The sequence below is a fragment of the Ammospiza caudacuta genome, chromosome 2, assembly GCF_027887145.1.
Source record: "Ammospiza caudacuta isolate bAmmCau1 chromosome 2, bAmmCau1.pri, whole genome shotgun sequence".
Taxonomy (NCBI): domain Eukaryota; kingdom Metazoa; phylum Chordata; class Aves; order Passeriformes; family Passerellidae; genus Ammospiza; species Ammospiza caudacuta.
Genome location: NC_080594.1, coordinates 119,383,152 through 119,405,066, shown reverse-complemented (window position 1 = coordinate 119,405,066; position 21,915 = coordinate 119,383,152). Strand labels below are relative to the sequence as shown.

The window sequence follows — 21,915 nt, the reverse complement described above, 5'->3', positions numbered from 1 at the left end:
AAGGAGAGAACTGCTTAATTTCTGAAACTTGAGGTGGCAAATGTGACTAATACAATGAAATTATACACAGGTGAAAATAATTTCACAATTCTAAACGTATTAACACATTATCTTGTGTGTTTAGTGAGAAATGGGTAAGGAAAGGAGGTAACTTCTACAATGTGAGGCGGCCAACGTGACTAATACAATGAAATTATGCACATATTAAAATAACTACATAATTTTAAACATATTAACACATTATCTTAAAATAACTACATAATTTTAAAACATATTAACACATTATCTTGTGTGTTTAGTGAGAAATGGGTAAGGAAAGGAGGTAACTTCTACAATGTGAGGCGGCCAACGTGACTAATACAATGAAATTATGCACATATTAAAATAACTACATAATTTTAAACATATTAACACATTATCTTAAAATAACTACATAATTTTAAACATATTAACACATTATCTTAAAATAACTACATAATTTTAAACATATTAACACATTATCTTGTGTGTTTAGTGAGAAATGGGTAAGGAAAGGAGGTAACTTCTACAATGTGAGGCGGCCAACGTGACTAATACAATGAAATTATGCACATATTAAAATAACTACATAATTTTAAACATATTAACACATTATCTTGTGTTTTTAGTAAGAAATGGGTAAAGAAATGAGATAATTTCTGCAGCTTGAGGTGGCCAACGTGACTAATACAATACATATTAATAAATATTAAAATAACTACATAATTTAATATATATTAATATATATTTAACACATACTAATACATATCAAAATAACTACATAATTTTACAACATATTAACACATTATCTTGTGTGTTTAGTAAGAAATGGGTAAAGAAAGGAGATAATTTCTGCAGCTTGAGGTGGCCAATGTGACTAATACAATAAAATCTTACACGGATTTAAATAATTACATATTTTAAACATATTAACATATCTTGTGTATTTAGTCAGGAATGGGTAAAGAATAGAAATAATTTCTGCAGCTTGAGGTGGCCAATGTGACTACTACAATAAAATTATTCCTAGATTAAAATAATTTCATGGTTTTAAACATATTAACACATCATCTTGTGTGTTTAGTGAGAAATGGGTAAGGAAAGGAGATAACTTCTACAATTTGAGGGGGCCAATGTGGTTCATACAAAAAAATCTTACACAGATTTAAATAATTTCATCATTTTAAACATATTAACCTATCTTCTGTGTTTAGTGAGAAATGGGTAAAGAAAGGAGATAATTTCTGCAGCTTGAGGTGGCCAACGTGACTAATTAAATACATATTAATACATATTAAGATAACTACATAATTTAATATGTATTAATACATATTAATATATATTTAACACATACTAATACATATCAAAATAACTACATAATTTTACAGCATATTAACACATTATCTTGTGTGTTTAGTAAGAAATGGGTAAAGAAAGGAGATAATTTCTGCAGCTTGAGGTGGCCAATGTGACTAATATAATAAAATCTTACACAGATTTAAATAATTACATATTTTAAACATATTAACACAATCTTGTGTGTTTAGTGAGAAATGGGTAAAGAAAGGAGGCAATTTCTGCAACTTGAGGTGGCCAATGTGAATAATACAATAAAATCTTACAGATTTAAATAATTTCATAATTTTAAACATATTAACACACACACACAAGACTATATATAGAATTATGGAATTATACAGGTGCAGGACCAAGCTTCATCCCTGCTGTGGATCCTTTAGGAAATGCTGGCACAGACAAAACTGTGACCAGCTGAAATTCCTGAAATTAAATCACTTTATCCCGTCAAGAACAGCTCTGCATGACCTAACTGTAAAATACAGGTCGCCCTGATACCTCACACAGGAAACTTTTCCTGGGAGGAGAAAAATACAAATACCACGAAAACAGCCAGCACAAGATGCATTCCGATTTACTCTTTTCCTTCTGAGCAAACCTTGCCTCCATTTTCCCCTAAATCCTTTGTCATCCGTGTCACCAGCCCAAGTGAGTACGGTGGTTTATTAAAATAAAACATGCTCTGCTTGCTGGGAACACCCACTGCAACCCCAGGGAAAAAAACCAGCAGGAACTCCAGCAAACTTTGTGATTTCGGCCAACAGCTGCTCTTTAATCAGCTTTTCACTCCAGAACTGCATCGTGTCAGGCAGACAGGCACATGCCAAACCCCACTGCCCTGCACCTGCAATTCCCACATTTCCTCCCCACCATGGCAGGAACCGTGGCTGGAAATGAACTGCCAGGGATGAACCAAAAATCCCTGAGCTGCCCCTTCCCTGCACCTGCAATTCCCACATTTCCCCTCCACCATGGCTGGAAATGAACCGCCAGGGATGAACCAAAAATCCCTGAGCTGCCCCTTCCCTGCACATGGAATTCCCACATTTCCTCCCCTCCATGGCTGGAAATGAACCGCCAGGGATGAACCCAAAAATCCCTGAGCTGCCCCTTCCCTGCACCTGCAATTCCCACATTTCCTCCCCACCATGGCTGGAAATGAACCGCCAGGGATGAACCCAAAAACCCCTGAGCTGCCCCTTTCCTGCGCATGGAATTCCCACATTTCCTCCCCTCCATGGCTGGAAATAAACTGCCAGGGATGGACCCAAAAATCCCTGAGCTGCCCCTTCCCTGTACCTGCAATTTCCACATTTCCCCACCATGGCTGGAAATGAACCGCCAGGGATGGACCCAAAAATCCCCGAGCTGCCCCTTCCCTGCACATGGAATTCCCACATTTTTCCACCATGGCTGGAAATGAACTGCCAGGAATGGACCCAAAAATCCCCGAGCTGCCCCTTCCCTGCACCTGCAATTCCCACATTTTTCCACCATGGCTGGAAATGAACTGCCAGGGATGAACCAAAAAATCCCTGAGCTGCCCCTTCCCTGTACCTGGAATTCCCACATTTCCCCACCATGGCTGGAAATGAACCGCCAGGGATGGACCCAAAAACCCCTGAGCTGCCCCTTCCCTGCACATGGAATTCCCACATTTCCTCCCCACCATGGCAGGAACCATGGCTGGAAATGAACTGCCAGGAATGGACCCAAAAATCCCCGAGCTGCCCCTTCCCTGCACATGGAATTCCCACATTTTTCCACCATGGCTGGAAATGAACTGCCAGGGATGAACCAAAAATCCCTGAGCTGCCCCTTCCCTGTACCTGGAATTCCCACATTTCCCCTCCATGGCTGGAGATGAACCGCCAGGGATGAACCCAAAAATCCCTGAGCTGCCCCTTCCCTGCACCTGCAATTCCCACATTTCCTCCCCACCATGGCAGGAACCGTGGCTGGAAATGAACTGCCAGGGATGGACCCAAAAATCCCCAAGCTGCCCCTTCCCTGCACATGGAATTCCCACATTTCCCCTCCACCATGGCTGGAAATGAACCGCCAGGGATGGACCCAAAAATCCCCGAGCTGCCCCTTCCCTGCACATGGAATTCCCACATTTCCTCCCCTCCATGGCTGGAAATGAACCGCCAGGGATGGACCCAAAAATCCCCGAGCTGCCCCTTCCCTGCACATGGAATTCCCACATTTTTCCACCATGGCTGGAAATGAACTGCCAGGGATGAACCAAAAAATCCCTGAGCTGCCCCTTCCCTGCACATGGAATTCCCACATTTTTCCACCATGGCTGGAAATGAACCGCCAGGGATGAACCCAAAAATCCCCGAGCTGCCCCTTCCCTGCACATGGAATTCCCACATTTTTCCACCATGGCTGGAAATGAACCGCCAGGGATGAACCAAAAATCCCTGAGCTGCCCCTTCCCTGCACATGGAATTCCCACATTTCCTCCCCACCATGGCAGGAACTATGGCTGGAAATGAACTGCCAGGGATGGACCCAGAAATCCCCGAGCTGCCCCTTCCCTGCACATGGAATTCCCACATTTCCCCACCATGGCTGGAAATGAACTGCCAGGAATGGACCCAAAAATGCCCAAGCTGCCCCTTCCCTGCACATGGAATTCCCACATTTCCCCTCCACCATGGCTGGAAATGAACTGCCAGGGATGAACCCAAAAATCCCCAAGCTGCCCCTTCCCTGCACATGGAATTCCCACATTTCCTCCCCTCCATGGCTGGAAATGAACTGCCAGGGATGGACCCAAAAATCCCCGAGCTGCCCCTTCCCTGCACCTGCAATTCCCACATTTTTCCACCATGGCTGGAAATGAACTGCCAGGGATGAACCAAAAAATCCCTGAGCTGCCCCTTCCCTGTACCTGGAATTCCCACATTTCCCCACCATGGCTGGAAATGAACTGCCAGGGATGGACCCAAAAATCCCTGAGCTGCCCCTTCCCTGCACCTGCAATTCCCACATTTTTCCACCATGGCTGGAAATGAACTGCCAGGGATGGACCCAAAAATCCCCGAGCTGCCCCTTCCCTGCACATGGAATTCCCACATTTCCTCCATGGCTGGAAATGAACCGCCAGGGATGGACCCAAAAATCCCCGAGCTGCCCCTTCCCTGCACATGGAATTCCCACATTTTTCCACCATGGCTGGAAATGAACCGCCAGGGATGGACCCAAAAACCCCTGAGCTGCCCCTTCCCACCAACTGCTGCACCAGGCACAGCTGTCAATGGGTTTTGGGAGTGTCTGCCCAGGGACAAACCCTGGGAACACCACAGTGATAATTCTAAATAAACTCCCATTTTAATTCTCCAGAATAAATCCGGCTGGATAAACTTCTGTAATAAACTCTGTGTTGTAGATAGGTTTTGCACATTGTTGGACAACTGGATTGTCAAAGGAATAAAGTACAAATTCAGAAGACCTGAATGTTGCAAATGCAGAGATTCAAAGGAATAAAATACAAATTTAGAAGAGCTGAATGCTGCCAATGCAGCGTTTCAAGGAATAAAATTCAAATGCAGAAAACCTGAATATTGAAAGTTTTTATACAAAGGAATTATATACAAATTCAGAAGACCTGAATGCTGCAAGTGCAGTGTTTCAAAGAAATAAAATACAAATTCAGAAAACCTGAATATTGCAGGTTTTCATTCAAAGGAATAAAACACAAATGCAGAAGAGCTGAATGCTGCCAATGCAGCGTTTCAAAGGAATAAAATTCAAATGCAAAAAACCTGAATATTGAAGGTTTTTATACAAAGGAATTATATACAAATTCAGAAGACCTGAATGCTGCCAATGCAGTGTTTTAAATGAATAAAATACAAATTCAGAAGATGCAAGTGTAGCAAGTGCAGCGTTTCAAAGGAATCAAATTCAAATGCAGAAAACCTGAATGCTGCCAATGCAGTGTTTTAAAGGAATAAAATATAAATCCAGAAGACCTGAATATTGCAAGTGCAGTGTTTTGGATGAATAAAATACAAATTCAGAAAAGCTGAATATTGCAGGCTTTTATTCAAAGGAATAAAACACAAATTCACAAAGCCTGAGTGTTGCCAATGCAGCGTTTCAAAGGAATCAAATACAAATTCAGAAAACCTGAATACTGCAGGTTTTTATTCAAAGGAATAAAATACAAATTCAGAAGACCTCAATGCTGCCAATGCAATATTTCAAAGGAATAAAATACAAATTCAGATGACATGAATATTGCAAGTGCTGTGTTTCAAAGGAATAAAATACAAATTCAGAAGACCTGAATATTGCAAGTGCAGTGTTTTAGATTAATAAAATACAAATTCAGAAAACCTGAATATTGCAGGTTTTTATTCAAAGGAATAAAATAGAAATTCAGAAGATCTGCATCCTGCCAATGCAGTGTTTCAAAGGAATAAAATATAAATTCAGAAGACCTGAATATTGTAAGTGCAGTGTTTTAAATGAATAAAATACAAATTCAGAAAACTTGAGCATTGCAAGTGCTGTGCTTCAAAAGAATAAAACACAAATTCAGAAGACCTGAGTGCTGCAAGTGCAGCGTTTCAAAGGAATAAAATACAAATTCAGAAGACCGGAATGCTGCAAGTGCAGTGTTCCAAAAGCAGCTGAAGTTTTTATATTTTCGAGAGCAATTTAACAGGACACTTCTATTTCCTCTTGGTCCTATACATTTATTTATCCCTATATTTATCCAACTTGCCCCTTTAACTAAATTATACATTAATTAAACATACATTCTGGCTATAATGTGCTTAGAAGTGAAGCTACAAAAGGAGCCCCAGTGGAAGTGTCAGACAAGCCCCACAACAATTTCCCATTGTGGGAAGGAGGCGTCATTTCTGAGCAATGGTAACTCGAGAGGACCTCGCCAGGCTCCAGCTGATGCCAAGCCCGCTCTCATTTTCCCAGTCCCACTTCCATAAATTAGCTGCAGGCCCCATGGACATCAGGGAATCTTGAGGGGTTTTGGTTTTTTTTTAATGTTTGGAAATCCCCCACTATAGTCAGATCCTCAGCAGTGAGGCCAAATGCGGGGTGTTTCTCACAGGACAGGGATTCCTGCTCCCCAAAATCCTCCACTTTAATCAGATCCTCAGCAGTGAGGCCAAATGCGGGGTGTTTGTCACAGGGCAGGGATTCCTCCTCCACAAAATCCCCTACTTTTGTCAGATCCTCAGCAGTGAGGTCAGAGCAGTGAGGCCAAATGCGGGGTGCTTCTCACAGGGCGGGGATTCCTGCTCCCCAAAATCCCCTACTTTTGTCAGATCCTCAGCAGTGAGGCCAAATGCGGGGTGTTTGTCACAGGGCAGGGATTCCTGCTCCCCACTTTTATCAGATCATCAGCAGTGAGGCCAAATGCGGGGTGTTTGTCACAGGGCAGGGATTCCTGCTCCCCAAAATCCCCCACTTTTGTCAGATCCTCAGCAGTGAGGTCAGAGCAGTGAGGCCAAATGAGGGGTGCTTGTTGCAGGGCAGGGATTCCTGCTCCCCACTTTAGTCAGATCCTCAGCAGTGAGGCCAAATGCAGGGTGTTTGTCACAGGGCAGGGATTCCTGCTCCCCAAAATCCTCCACTTTAATCAGATCCTCAGCAGTGAGGCCAAATGCGGGGTGTTTGTCACAGGGCAGGGATTCCTGCTCCCCACTTTAGTCAGATCCTCAGCAGTGAGGCCAAATGCGGGGTGTTTGTCACAGGACAGAGATTCCTGCTCCCCAAAATCCCCCACTTTAGTCAGATCCTCAGCAGTGAGGCCAAATGCAGGGTGTTTGTCACAGGGCAGGGATTCCTGCTCCCCAAAATCCCCTACTTTTGTCAGATCCTCAGCAGTGAGGTCAGAGCAGTGAGGCCAAATGCGGGGTGCTTGTTGCAGGGCAGGGATTCCTGCTCCCCACTTTTGTCAGATCCTCAGCAGTTAGGCCAAATGCAGGGTGTTTGTCACAGGGCAGGGATTCCTGCTCCCCAAAATCCCCCACTTTTGTCAGATCCTCAGCAGTGAGGCCAAATGCGGGGTGTTTGTCGCAGGGCAGGGATTCCTGCTCCCCACTTTTATCAGATCCTCAGCAGTGAGGCCAAATGCGGGATGCTTCTCACAGGGCAGGGATTCCTGCTCCCCAAAATCCCCCACTTTAGTCAGATCCTCAGCAGTGAGGTCAGAGCAGTGCCAAATGCGGGGTGTTTGTCGCAGGGCAGGGATTCCTGCTCCCCAAAATCCCCCATCTGCTCCAGGGCAGCCCTGGCTCCAAAGGCTTTGCCAGGAGTGCTGAAACAAAACCCACACCCAGGCACTGGAATGCAGCCCTCCCAGCCAGGCAGAATGGACACCTGAATTTGGGTCAATCTGCCACCACGTTTGGTTTTTTAAATTTAGATCCCCATCCCAAACTGTGAGATAAAACTGAAATTAAGAAAAGTCAGCCTCAGCACTCTGCTGAGCAACGTGGACTCAACAAATGCTCTCTGCTGCTCTCTGTCATCTCCAGAGTGAGAAGCCAGCAGCAGGCAGGGATCACAAATGTTTAAAATATATATTACATAAGCCGTTCTGGGGGGATAATGACATTTTCCATTCTCTCCAGTACAGAAGGAACAAGCCTGCTGACGAAAGGGGTTGTGAAGTATCATGCACACTGACTCGAAGCCAGCCTTGAAACATGAGAGAATCCAATTCCATGAGTGGCACTTTGGTCGCATGCCAGCACATCATAATTTCACATCAGAGTTGGCTGCACACAAAGATTAAATGCTGCTCGGTACAAAAGGCATTAACTTTGAGTTCTCACAGCAGCATTAAGCCCCTTTTTATGGAGATTGCTATAAACAGCAGCCTTGCTTTCACTCCTCAAAGCTTCCGGCATTTTCCAAATGATCCTCAAGAACATTTATTGAATCAAAACACGGCCCAAAAGTTGTTTACAAACCATAATGCAAAGGAAGAATGCTGTTCATTATTATGTGCCTACAAATGTGCTTGTTTAACAGGAACAGCATGTTTGCTGCCATCCTGCAAGCAGGAAGACAAAATCTGAAGTAGAGAAGTGTAAAATAAAGGCAATGTTTGCCAGATTTCCCTTCCTCTCTCCCCTAAATACATGGCAAATATTCCCTGAAGATAAACAGCAGAAAAGGAAAAGGTATCTTCAAGCACCACCTGGAATTACTTGGCTCCACATTTGGAATTCCCTTCACCTCCCACCAAGATTTCCTAATTGGGAATGTTTTACTGTACCCTGACACTACATGCCGTCGATTCCTGTGCCATTTCAAAGGCTGCCTTCCAACTGAGGGAATATTATACAGGGGCAGTTGCTGCAAACACGCAAAGATATTTACATGCAAATCTATCTGCAACACACTGTGCATAAAGTGCTTTCCATCCCTTTTCTGCTCTTGAAATGCAGCTCAGAAGTGTCCCCTGCTGGCAAACACCGTCCCAGCTTTGGGAGCAGCAGAAACTCCTGTGATTTGAACAGAATGACAGCCCCAAAGTGGCTCAGCTGGGCAGGGACACTGCTCAGGGCTGGGGAGGGCACTGGGAACACCTGCAGCACCCCAGGGCTCCCCAAAAACAGCTCCAGGAAAAGGGCTGAACAAAGTTTTGAGAGTGAGCAAATTAGGAGGTGATCCAGCCCTCTAATAATTAGAGAATTCCAGAATAGTTTGGGTTGAAAGGGACCTTAAAGATCATCTCATCCCACCCCGGCCATGGCAGGGACACCTCCCACTGTCCCAGGCTGCTCCAGCCCCAGTGCCCAGCCTGGCCTTGGGCACTGCCAGGGATGCAGGGATGGAATTCCATCCCAGCCCCTGCCCACCCTGCCAGGGAACAATTCCTCATTGCCAAGATCCCATCCAGCCCTGCCGTCCTTCACCTCAAAGCCAAATTTACAGGAGGCACCCAGAAAAAAACTCATTTGTCACTCAAATTCTGTTTCCCACCAGGCTAAACAATCTCGCAATTGACCAGCTGAATTTTTGCCTCACAAATCAGTAAAAAGCCTTTTATAGTTTCACAGCCATGCTGCACTATAGGATTGCTTCAAAAAGTTGCCTCTGAACAAAGAGACAAAAAAATTTTCTTCAAAAATTTTTCTGTGCCATTAGTCCTCATCATCTTCTTCTCCATGCCTTCCACCTGCAGTCACTGTTGCTATTCCTGATATCATGGAATTATCAAGGTGGGAAAAGTCCTTCAGGATCACCCAGTGCCACCACCCCAATCCCTGTCCCCAAGGCCACATCCAGACTGCTCTGGGACAATTCAGTGACTCCAAACCTCCCTGGGCAGCTCAGCCCAAGGCCTGACCACTCTGCCAGGGAAATTTTCTGTGCCAGTCTCCAACCTGAGCCTGCCCTGGTGCCATCTGAGGCCATTTCCTCTCCTCCTTTCCCTGCCCCTCCTGGCAGGAGCTGTGCAGAGCAATGAGGTCCCCCTGAGTCCCCTTTTCTCCAGGCTGAGCCCCCCCAGCTCCCTCAGCTGCTCCTCACAGTTTGTGTTTTCCAGCCCCTTCCCAGCTCCATTCTCCTCCCCTGGACAAAGGCAAAAGGGTTTTTTTGTTTGAGAACAAAACAATTTTTCAAGGCAAGGCATTAATTGAATGTCCCTCAGTGATCCAAGCAAGCTCTTTGCATCTGAAGAGAGCCATGACAAGGAAAAGCTCAAACAGGGCCTGGAGGGGCTGGAGCGCGTCCAGGGCAGGGAATGGAGCTGGGAAGGGGCTGGAGAATCCCTGAGGGAGCTGGGGGGGCTCAGCCTGGAGAAAAGGGGACTCAGGGGGGACCTCAGTGCTCTGCACAGCTCCTGCCAGGAGGGGCAGGGAAAGGAGGAGAGGAAATGGCCTCAGATGGCACCAGAGCAGGCTCAGGTTGGAGACTGGCACAGAAAATTTCCCTGGCAGAGTGGTCAGGCCTTGGGCTGAGCTGCCCAGGGAGGTTTGGAGTCACTGAATTGTCCCAGAGCAGTCTGGATGTGGCCTTGGGGACAGGGATTGGGGTGATGGCACTGGGTGATCCTGAAGGGCTCCTCCAGCCTTGATATTTCTGGAATTCTGTGACTCTCATTTTTCACTGCCAGGGCTGAGCACAGAAGCACCTGTGAAAATCATCCTGCCCTGCACTGATGCCTTGTGCAGGCTGCCCCAGAGCAGAGCTGGGCAGAGCTCCAGAATAAAGCAGGGATTTATTCACAGCATCTCCTCCATGGATGCACCTTGGGCAGCACCAGAGCCCAGCCAGGGCTGCACCCAGGATGAACCAAAATGGCCCCAAAATGCACGGCCGGGCACGGGCTCTGTCCCTGGGATCAGTTCTGCTCCATTTGCACCTTGCAGTTCATTGTCCCATTGCAGCTTTAGCCCTGCAGTCCCACCCTGCTTGTTTTTCTCTCTCCAGCCCACGGGGTTTGTGCTCCTGGGCTGAGATTTGGCTCATTTGTCCTTGGTGCCCAGCTGGAGCAGGAATTGTTTTGTGTCCCTGCTCTGTGCACAGAGCTCACCATCCCTGAATGTGAACCCAGAGCCACACACTAAAGCAGCACAGAACCTGAAAAATAGAAAAGCTCAAACCTGAGGCATCAGAACTGCTGCAAAATCTCCTCCACAAACTCACCTTAATTTAAGCTTTTACCTCTAGCCAATACCTGGAGCCCAAAAGTTTACAAATTTCACCCAAGAACCAACAGTTCCGTGAGGAAACTACATGAATAAAAGTGTGCAGACTAATAGAAGACTGGGGAGAAAGAATTAAAAGATGCTAAAATACTCAGAATTTATTCCACCATGGGACTGTGTGACAAGTGTTACAAGTTCACTCGGGTACAAGAGGAGATATCACTGATACAAAAACCAGGCCAGAGCAGCTCTGAACTGCTGAATTTGGACACAATCCCTGCATAATTTCATTATTCTGAGTGCTAATGAGCAAAAAGAGGAAAACAATGAGGCACAGACTGTCAAAACCCAAATTCCTGGAGAACAATTCCCTTCAGAACCACACTCCAGCCCCAGCAAGCAGCAGGAATCAGGATTAGAATGCAGACATTGACACTGCCCATGAATGCCAACACTGAAAAAAGTTTGCTTTATGATTTCTGTGGCCCTTCTGGGTTTGCAAGATTTGGTTGTAAAGAAAAAAAAGTGAATTTCAGGAGGGGAGGGGGAAGAACACAAAACCAGAAATGCAAACCCGCCCTCCCTGCACACACAGGCGACTCAAAGCCTTGCACCCCAACAAAGTCCTTTGCATTTATTGCAAAAAATGATGGAAAAAATGATGGAAAAAATCATGGAGTTAAATTTCAAATATTCTTAATTGATAGCACCGCTATCAGTCCTTAGGTGAATTTTTAAATAGATATATTAGTTTTAAATAAGATATATTAAATCCATTCCCCAAAACCAGTAAGGTGCTTCAGCAAATACCCATTTTTATTGGTACGGATGCATTTACATTGCTTCATCTGATTTTTTTTTTGCTACTTTGCCCTAAAAGATATTTTCATTTTTAGCCGAGAAACAAACTGGGAAAAGCCTTCAAGTACAAAAGTTTTTGCTCATTTCAATTAATACACATAATACATTAAAAAAAGGTAAAAATGCTAGGCACAAATGATTTATCAGTAATTTATTTAAGTTCCTCACTGTCTGTTGGTCATTTAATGGATTTATCAGTGATTTATTCAATTCTCTCACTGTCTGTTGGTCATTTAATAAATTTATCAGTGATTTATTCAATTCTCTCACTGTCTGTTGGTCATTTATTAAATTTATCAATGATTTATTCAATTCTCTCACTGTCTGTTGGTCATTTAATAGATTTATCAGTGATTTATTCAATTCTCTCACTGTCTGTTGGTCATTTAATGGATTTATCAGTGATTTAGTCAATTCTCTCACTGTCTGTTGGTCATTTAATGGATTTATCAGTGATTTATTCAATTCTCACTGTCTGTTGGTCATTTAATGGATTTATCAGTGATTTAGTCAATTCCCTCACTGTTGGTCATTTAATAAATTTATCAGTGATTTAGTCAATTCTCTCACTGTCTGTTGGTCATTTATTAAATTTATCAGTGATTTATTCAATTCTCTCACTGTCTGTTGGTCATTTATTAAATTTATCAGTGATTTAGTCAATTCTCTCACTGTCTGTTGGTCATTTATTAAATTTATCAGTGATTTATTCAATTCTCTCACTGTCTGTTGGTCATTTAATGGATTTATCAGTGATTTATTCAATTCTCTCACTGTCTGTTGGTCATTTAATGGATTTATCAGTGATTTATTCAATTCTCTCACTGTCTGTTGGTCATTTAATAATTTATCAGTGATTTAGTCAATTCTCACTGTCTGTTGGTCATTTAATACATTTATCAGTGATTTAGTCAATTCTCTCACTGTCTGTTGGTCATTTAATAATTTATCAGTGATTTATTCAATTCTCTCACTGTCTGTTGGTCATTTAATGGATTTATCAGTGATTTAGTCAATTCTCTCACTGTTGGTCATTTAATAAATTTATCAGTGATTTATTCAATTCTCTCACTGTCTGTTGGTCATTTAATGGATTTATCAGTGATTTAGTCAATTCTCTCACTGTCTGTTGGTCATTTATTAAATTTATCAGTGATTTATTCAATTCTCTCACTGTCTGTTGGTCATTTAATGGATTTATCAGTGATTTATTCAATTCTCTCACTGTCTGTTGGTCATTTAATAATTTATCAGTGATTTAGTCAATTCTCACTGTCTGTTGGTCATTTAATACATTTATCAGTGATTTAGTCAATTCTCTCACTGTCTGTTGGTCATTTAATAAATTTATCAGTGATTTATTCAATTCTCTCACTGTCTGTTGGTCATTTAATTTATCAGTGATTTATTCAATTCTCTCACTGTCTGTTGGTCATTTAATTTATCAGTGATTTATTCAATTCTCTCACTGTCTGTTGGTCATTTAATTTATCAGTGATTTATTCAATTCTCTCACTGTCTGTTGGTCATTTAAGATTCTTCTCAGCTCTTATTTTACTTCTGAGCCAGAGAAATGAGTAAATTTCCTTTCTGGAATAAATAATTCCAAGGAGCTCTTGGTTTTTGTTCTGCTGTCTGTAAGTCAGGGATGATGCTCATGCTTTGAGGGTAAGAGAAAACAACAAATCTCCCATTTTGTGTAGATTACACAAAATTTTGGTTCACTTATAAACCAAAAACCTGGATAGTAATAAAAACTCTGGAGTTTCAGTGTAACTACCCCCGATTTCAGCATTGGAAATTTAAAAATGAACCCCTGAAGTTGAATCTCAAGCCCTACACCAGCCGTGAATATGCATGGAAATATTTCAGACACAACTGTCTCCAAATGCACCCTGAAATCAGGGTTGGTTATAGTGTGAGCTGAGCTCAAATTCCCCATCCTCAAAGGAAGATTTATTCAGGATAAAGTGGCTCCACATTTTCTTGGCTGACATCATGGGGCTGGAATTTAAAAGCAGACTGGGCCACCCCAGAACCGAGGTGTGGAAATCTGCTCTGAGCTGATCCTGCCCCAGCTACTGAATTACTCACAAACACAAAAAGTTTTGAGCCTGAGGAGTTTTTACTCAAGTTTTCAGATGAGCAAATATTATAATGTAATATAATATAATATAATATAATATAATATAATATAATATAACATAATATAATATAATATAATATAATATAATATAATATAACATTATATTATATTATATTATATTATATTATATTATATTATATTATATTATATTATATTACATTATATTAATTTAAATAATATAGATTTAAATAATATAGATAATATATGATATGATATAACATAATGTAATATAATGTAATATCATATCATATAATGTAATATAATGTAATATAATATAAAGTAATGTAATATAAAATAATATAACATAATATAATATGGATTTAAATATAATATAATATAATATAATGTAATGTAATGTTATGTAATGTAATGTAATATAATATAATATAATATAATATAGATTTAAGTAATATAGATTTAAATAATACAGATTTAAATAATATAGATAATATTATATGATAATATAACATAATATAATATAATGTAATATCATATCATATAATGTAATATAATGTAATATAATATAAAGTAATGTACTATAAAATAATATAACATAATATAATATGGATTTAAATATAATGTAATATAATATAATATAATATAATATAATATAATATAATATAATATAATTTGGATTTAAAATTTCGATTTGCAATATAATAATTTGGACTTAAAATCTGGATTTAAAATATAATAATTCCAATTCTGCTCATGTTTTGTTGGCTTCTTTTAACCCATGCAGCAAGACTCTGAGCTGATCCTGCCCCAGCTACTGAATTACTCAAAAACACAAAAAGTTTTGAGCCTGAGGAGTTTTTACTCAAGTTTTCAGATGAGCAAATATTATAATGTAATATAATATAATATAATGTAATATACTATAAAATAATAGAATATAATATGGATTTAAATAATATATAATATAATATAATATAATATAATATAATATAATATAATATAATATAATATAATATAATATTATATTATATTATATTATATAATATAATATAATATAGATTTAAATAATATAGATGATATGATATGATATGATATTATATGATATGATATGATATGATATGATATAACATAATATAATGTAATATCATATCATGTAATATAATGTAATATAATATAAAGCAATGTAATATAAAATAATATAACATAATATAATATGGATTTAAATATAATATAATATAATATAATATAATATAATATAATATAATAATATTATTATATTATATTATATTATATTATATTATATTATATTATATTATATTTTGGATTTAAATTTTGGATTTGCAATATAATAATTTGGATTTAAAATCTGAATTTAAAATATTATAATTCCAGTTCTGCTCATGTTTTGCTGGCTTTTTTTAACCCATGCAGCAAGAATGTGCTTTTAAGCTCCGTGCATTGGAAATTCAAACTTCAAAATGTGAATTCTGAGGGGGAAAAGTAAAAAAATTCCAACCCACCCCTCAAGAACAGCTTCAAATTCTGCAAAAGGAACCAAGCAACTCTCCCAGAGCGGAGAGGAACATCCTAAATTCTTAATAATCACATTTCTACCCATCAGCAGCACGGGTGTGAGGGGATCATTAACAGCATCTCAACAATGACGCAGAGGAACTCAGATTTTCCAGGAATTTCAGCAAAGGCAAATGAGGAGAAGCTCTTTGCTCACAGAATAAAGTTTAGAAGTTTAGAGCTTTGTTTGATGCCCCAAAGGCAGCAGGAACCAGGTGTGGTGAGAGCTCTGCTGAAAGATGGACGAGGCACCAAGGGAATCAATCCCACGGAATTTACAGCTCTGCTCTAAACTGAAGAACCCCCAAACCAGCACTTAAAACTGAAAGAATTTTAAAATTATCCCAAAAAAAAAAAAAAAAAAACCCTCAGCTTCATTTTTTCTTAACAGAGTAAAAAATGCAGAACAAACCCAATTATTATTTTTTCCTCATAAGCGAAAGGAGCTTGGGGTTCCTAAAATGAATTAGAAAATCTGAACCAGGAGATTTTAAACACAACAGAAACTCCAGTGTGGGGGTGAGGAATCATTCCTGAGCTGCCAAGCCTCAGCAATATAAAATTATTTCTCATTATTTGTGGATCTGCTAACAGGACCTTGAGCTTGCTTGATCATTAATTGGCTAATTGTGGCATTTTTATTACAGGGAAGTCTAAGAAAATCATCCCAAAATCACTTGCTGGCAATACAATTAAGGATTTCCTCAAATAATTCACATTTTTGGTATCTCCTGGCTCTCTGGGAAAGCAAGGAAACCTATGGAGAACAGGATGGGTGTGGAAAAATAAATAATTTGTGAAAAGCTAAACTCTAACACATTCATTATTTATTTTAATGTGCTCTCTCTTCATTAGGAACTGTTGTTGTTACAAGTTGCAATTTCCTTTTACACAAGATTCTGGAATTATATCAAAGCTAAAAGGAAAGACATTAAAACAATGACTACACACAGCAAAACTACCATTAAAATATGTGAATAAAACAATTAAAATCACACGAAACCACATAAAAATTAATAAAGTTTAGGAATAAAATAATTTATTAACAGACTTAATTATTTAAATTTTTAAAACTAATTGTGGTATGAACTTTAACTGAAGAATATACAGTTAAAATATCTTTACTTGATGGTCTGCAACCCTGGAATATGCCACTAGATGGCAAGTTTGGATAGAAATTAGCTGAATTTTAATTTATATGTTTGAGAAGTCCAAAGGCATTGGATAGAAACAATCATATAAAAAAGCAGTGAAAGAGGAGAACAAAAATAGGAAGAGTTCAATAAACAAACTTTGTGTCTGGGGCATTTTTAATACAACCAAAAAGGTGAAATGGGTTTTAGTTTTGTTTCCACATTGCCACACAAATAGAGAATCAACCCACACAAATTTTGAAGTTATATTTTAAAGAAAAACAAGTGAAAATCCCTTTTTATACATTGCTGACAGTTGCTCAGAGCAGAGTCTCACGTGGATGGGAGCAGCACTGAGAGCTGACATTTGAATTTCAAATATTCCCAGGAAATATTGCAACACCCTCAGGAATCAGGGACTGATTTCCCTGTGCCATCAGCCCATTCCCCGCACTCTGCTCTTCACCATTTCCTCTTTTGGAAATTTGATCTTGATTTAATATCAAGAGATTAATTTTTTATCTTTGTTTTATATTAAAAAAAAAAAAAATCCTGGTTTTTAAAGCAGCCTTCAAATGGAACAGCATTAAAAACTTCTTACCAGAAATATAGAAATATAAATAATTTAACCCTGCACAATTTCCCTGTGGTGAAATTCAGAATTCCTTCTAGCAGGAACCAAAACTGATGGATTAAAAATGAGATTTTTTCCTTACCTGAAACACCTGTTGAAAACTCTCCAAACAAAAGCAGAGAGAACTCTGAATTTTTAAGAGAACCCTGAATTTCCCTGGCAGGGTAAACCCCAGCTTACCTCATCAGGAGAGAGCAGGTAAATGGGGGTTAATTCAGGAATTTCACTCCGTTCACAGCTCAGCCCCAGGCAGGTCAGGATCTCCCTGAGAACCTCAAATCTCTTGGAATTGCTCATTTTGAGCAAATTAAAATCCTCCTCAGTCTGCACATCCATGGAATTGCTGTCCAGCTCCAAATGGGCCTGGCAGGATGAATAAAAAGAGAAAATCAGTTTCCCAATGCACCACAATTTCCTCTGAAACCTGCCTAAAAAATTCCCTTCTTAATAAACTTTTCCTGGAGGAGCTGATCAAACTTGGATTTACCAACTTAAATTTAACTTTCTGCTTTTCAGGTCTGCCAGAACCAACAGCAAGGTTGGCCATTTTCTGTTTTGCACATGAACAGAATTCCATTGCAATTAAAACGGCATTAAAACTGAAATTCCATTAAAACTGAAATTCCATTAAAGTTCAAATTCCATTACAACCGAAATTCCATTAAATGTGAAATTCTATTACAACTGAAAGTCCATTCAAATTATATTAAAATTGAAAGAGCTTTTTAGAAGTTGTCCAAGGTATGGAGAACTTCCAGCTCCAAATGGGCCTGGCAGGATAAATAAAAAGAGAAAATCAGTTTCCCATTCAGAAACATCAGTGCACCACAATTTCCTCTGAAACCTGCCCAAAAAATTCCCTTCTTAATAAACTTTTCCTGGAGGAGCTGATCAAACTTGGATTTACCAACTTAAATTTAACTTTCTGCTTTTCAGGTCTGCCAGAACCAACAGCAAGGTTGGCCATTTTCTATTTTGCACATGAACAGAATTCCATTGCAATTAAAACGGCATTAAAACTGAAATTCCATTAAAACTGAAATTCGATTGAAGTTCAAATTCCATTAAAGTTCAAATTCCATTAAAAGTGAAATTCCATTATAACTGAAATTTCATTAAAACTGAAATTCCATTAAAATTATATTAAAATTGAAAGAGCTTTTTAGAACTTGTACAAGGTGTGGAGAACTCAAGCAATTCCCATGAATTTAGTGGAAATCAGTGCAGATAAAGAAACTCCTCTGCCTAAAAAGTTACTTTTTCATGTGATAGAAAATCACTCCTCATGCTCAAAACAGATGCTTAGAAGTTGAAATTAAATGCAAGAGGGAAAAATATCCTTCATAAACTCTTCTTTGGCTCTTTTTTTTCTGCTTTTCCAAGATATTTCAAAGCCCTTGTAAGTTGGAACCCTGAATTTGAGAATTTCTGTGCTGCCAGGCACTGACCCCCAAGAGAACACTGCACTGACCTGAGGGCCTGGAGAAGCTTCCAAAATTCAATAATAAAACTGAGATTAAAGGTGTGGAGTTTGAACAGAAGTGTGTGATATCACAGGGTGGGAAACTCAGAGCTGAAGGGTTTAGAATACAAAAATAGAGAGAGAGCAAGATGGAGGTTTTGGGGTGGAGGCTGCTCCTCCTTCTTCTCCTTGGGTTTGGGTGGTTTTGTGTCATTGGATAAAAAAATCCACATTACAGACCGTAAGTAGTTAGTCATTAGGTCAAAAGTAAAAATAATTTAAGTGTCATTTCTTAATTAGTTTAGCCTTCAAAGGCCTTGGAGAGAGAGACAGGTCTCCATTTTTAGTTTGTTGGAGTGAAGCGCTGCAGAGCTCAGGGTTTGTGAGATGTGACAGAGATAAGAACTGATAAACATCTGAGCGCCAACAAGAAATCCCCTCTCACACATTTAATCCTAAAAAACCCCAAAGAACCCACACTTGTATTCTCTGCAGATTCATTTATTGCTATTAAATAAAGCCCTTATTTTTGTTCATTTCTTCCAGTCTGCAGAATTTCATGATGTTCTTTAAGTTTTACATATTTTCGTTGAAATTCAGGGAAATTACTGAGTGTGGCTGCCCCTGGATCCCTGGCAGTGCCCAAGGCCAGGCTGGACACTGAGGTTTGGAGCAGCCTGGGACAATGCAAGGTGTCCCTGCCATGGCAGGGGTGGGATGAGATAATTTTCAGATCCTTTCCAACCCAAACCATTTCATAATTGTAAAAATAATACATTAAAAAGGAGGCAGGACACACCCAGCCACCAGAGGAGCACAGAAAAAAGAGAAACAAATCTGCCAGAATATTTCCTGGCTGATGTCACTGCCTGGAAACAATAAAGGCTTTTCAAATCCAGACTGGAAGTCATTCAGAATTATAAAATATCACAGCAATCCTTTTAATCTGATTTTTGAAGCTGTGCTCTGATGCTCTTCTCCTTTTCCTGAGGAAAACCTCTGCAGTATTGAGTTTTACTACAGCATGAGGATCAATGGAAAGGGAGCAGCAAAGCTCAACCTGCAGGGACAGAATCAAATCCATTTCCTGGATTTGGGTGGCACAGCTGCCTACAAAAACCAGCAATAAATGGAGCACCTGGGGCAGTGGGAGGTGTCCCTGCATGGCAGGGGTGGCACTGGGTGATCCCTAAAACCCCTCCCAGCCCAAACCACTCTGGCATTCTGGGATTCTCTGGCTGCTTTTCTGTCTGAACCTGTGATTCCTTCTCCCCTCTGAGCACTTTTCTCACCCTTTGCCCAATCCTCACACCGGGCAAACCTCGTGCCGTGGCTGTTGTGGTTTTGGCCCATCCCACTGATGGCCTGGTGAACTTGGGAAAATCCCTTGGAGACCTGGATTGTGCCTCAGTCCCTGTCCCTGTGGCAGTGCCAGGACACAGGGGATGGCTGCCAGTGCCAGAGGGCAGGGCTGGGTGGGAACTGGGGAAAATCCTTCCCTGGGAGGGTGCCCAGAGCAGCTGTGGCTGCCCCTGGATCCCTGGCAGTGCCCAAGGCCAGGCTGGACACTGGGGACAGAGGGAGGTGTCCCTGCCATGGCAGGGGTGGCACTGGGTGAGTTTCAGGATATTCCTGTGCTGGCAGGAAAGGCTGGCACAGCTGGCATTGCTCACCTGCACAGGAGAAGCTTTGGGCTGAGCTCAGGGTGGCCTTGCAGGGCCTGGAGGAGCCCCAGGAAAGCTGGAGAGAGACAATTGCCAGGGGATGCAGGGACAGCACACAGGGAATGGCTCCACACTGAAAAATTACAGCTTTACATCAGATAGTAGGGACAATTTCCTCCCTGGCAGGGTGGGCAGGGATGGGATGGGATTCCCAATGAAGGTGTGAAGCCTCTGCATCCCTGGCAGTGCCCAAGGCCAGGCTGGACACCGGGGACAGTGGAAGGTGTCCCTGCCATGGCAGGAGTGGCACAAAATGATCTTTCACCTCCCTCCCAACCCAAACCACTCCATGATTCCACACATCCCCTTGACAGGAATTCCCAAGAACACGCAATGGGAACGATTTTTTAGGAGGAAATGAATTCCCCCTGCTCACAGTACCTGGCAAAGGATGGCTTCTCCCCCACTGCTGCCGTGGCTCAGGTGCACCATCACTGCGTCCTCAGCAGCGTTGTTCAGCCGACTCAGCACCTTCCCCCTGCTGCTGCCATCTCCCTTGGTGCCCTCCTCAAACACAGAGCCACTGAGCAGCAGGCTCAGCCTCACCTCACTGCTGTCCCGTTTGGACACCACCAGCTCGTGCACCACCCTCCTCAGCTTCTTCTTGTGCTTTATCTGCACTCCCCCGAAGGTGAAGGAGGAGGAAAGGCCCAGGACCTTGCCCCCTTTGGACAGGAAGGCCATGAACTGCCTGTGGATGCCCTCAGGGAGGGGCTCCTGGGTGGCAATGAGCAGCAGCAGGCAGTTTTCAAGCCAGGGGTCCCTGAGCACCCGCTCCGGGTGCAGCTGGTACAGGGCGTAGCTCTCGGCACCGATGCACTCCCTCAGCACGGCCTTCACCTGCTCCAGCCTCCCCTCGGCAGCCTCGGAGCCCAGGTAAATCAAGATATTCGGGGGTTTCCCAGCCAGGTTTATCCTTCTGACGCCTTTTTGCAGATTTTGGAGCTCCTTGTCCTGCCCTGTGCTGCCGCAGCCCTGGGGCAGCTCGGGGCTGTTCTCCTCTGAGGCGAATTTCACCGACTCGATGGTGCTGCTCTCCAGCTGCAGGCACTCGTGGCAGCTGGAGAGGTGCAGGTGGTGCTGCTCCCCACCTCCTGCTCCCTCATTTTCCCTTTCTTCTCCCAGCCTGGATTTGTCCTCCTCAGCTGGTGCTAACCCTGATTTCCCAGCAGGAGTTACTGCATCCATGTCTGTGCTCTCCTCTTCCTCTTTTCTCTGCTTCGCCAACTCCTTCAGAGCCGATTCCTCTAAATGGACAGCTGGAAAAGGTAAAAATAAAAAAAAAAAAAAAGGGTTCAAATAATGAGATTAAAAGGGTTAGGGTAAATGTCATAAACAGCAGAATTCAATTTCAGTACAATTCCCTGTAACAGCAAGAATTTCACTTATTTGATGCAACAA

The 21,915-nt window shown here is 41.3% G+C and overlaps 1 protein-coding gene across 1 annotated transcript in view; it reads right to left on the bottom strand.

The window, feature by feature from the left end:
• Positions 1-21,915, bottom strand: part of HLCS (holocarboxylase synthetase) — a 171,824-nt gene that overhangs the window by 134,861 nt on the left and 15,048 nt on the right. The window contains exons 4-5 of the mRNA XM_058799979.1: positions 20,896-21,773; positions 17,509-17,691 (exon numbers count right to left, since the gene is read on the bottom strand). Of these exons, the coding sequence (XP_058655962.1) occupies positions 17,509-17,691; positions 20,896-21,773 (1,061 nt within the window). The remainder of the gene's footprint in view (positions 1-17,508; positions 17,692-20,895; positions 21,774-21,915) is intronic.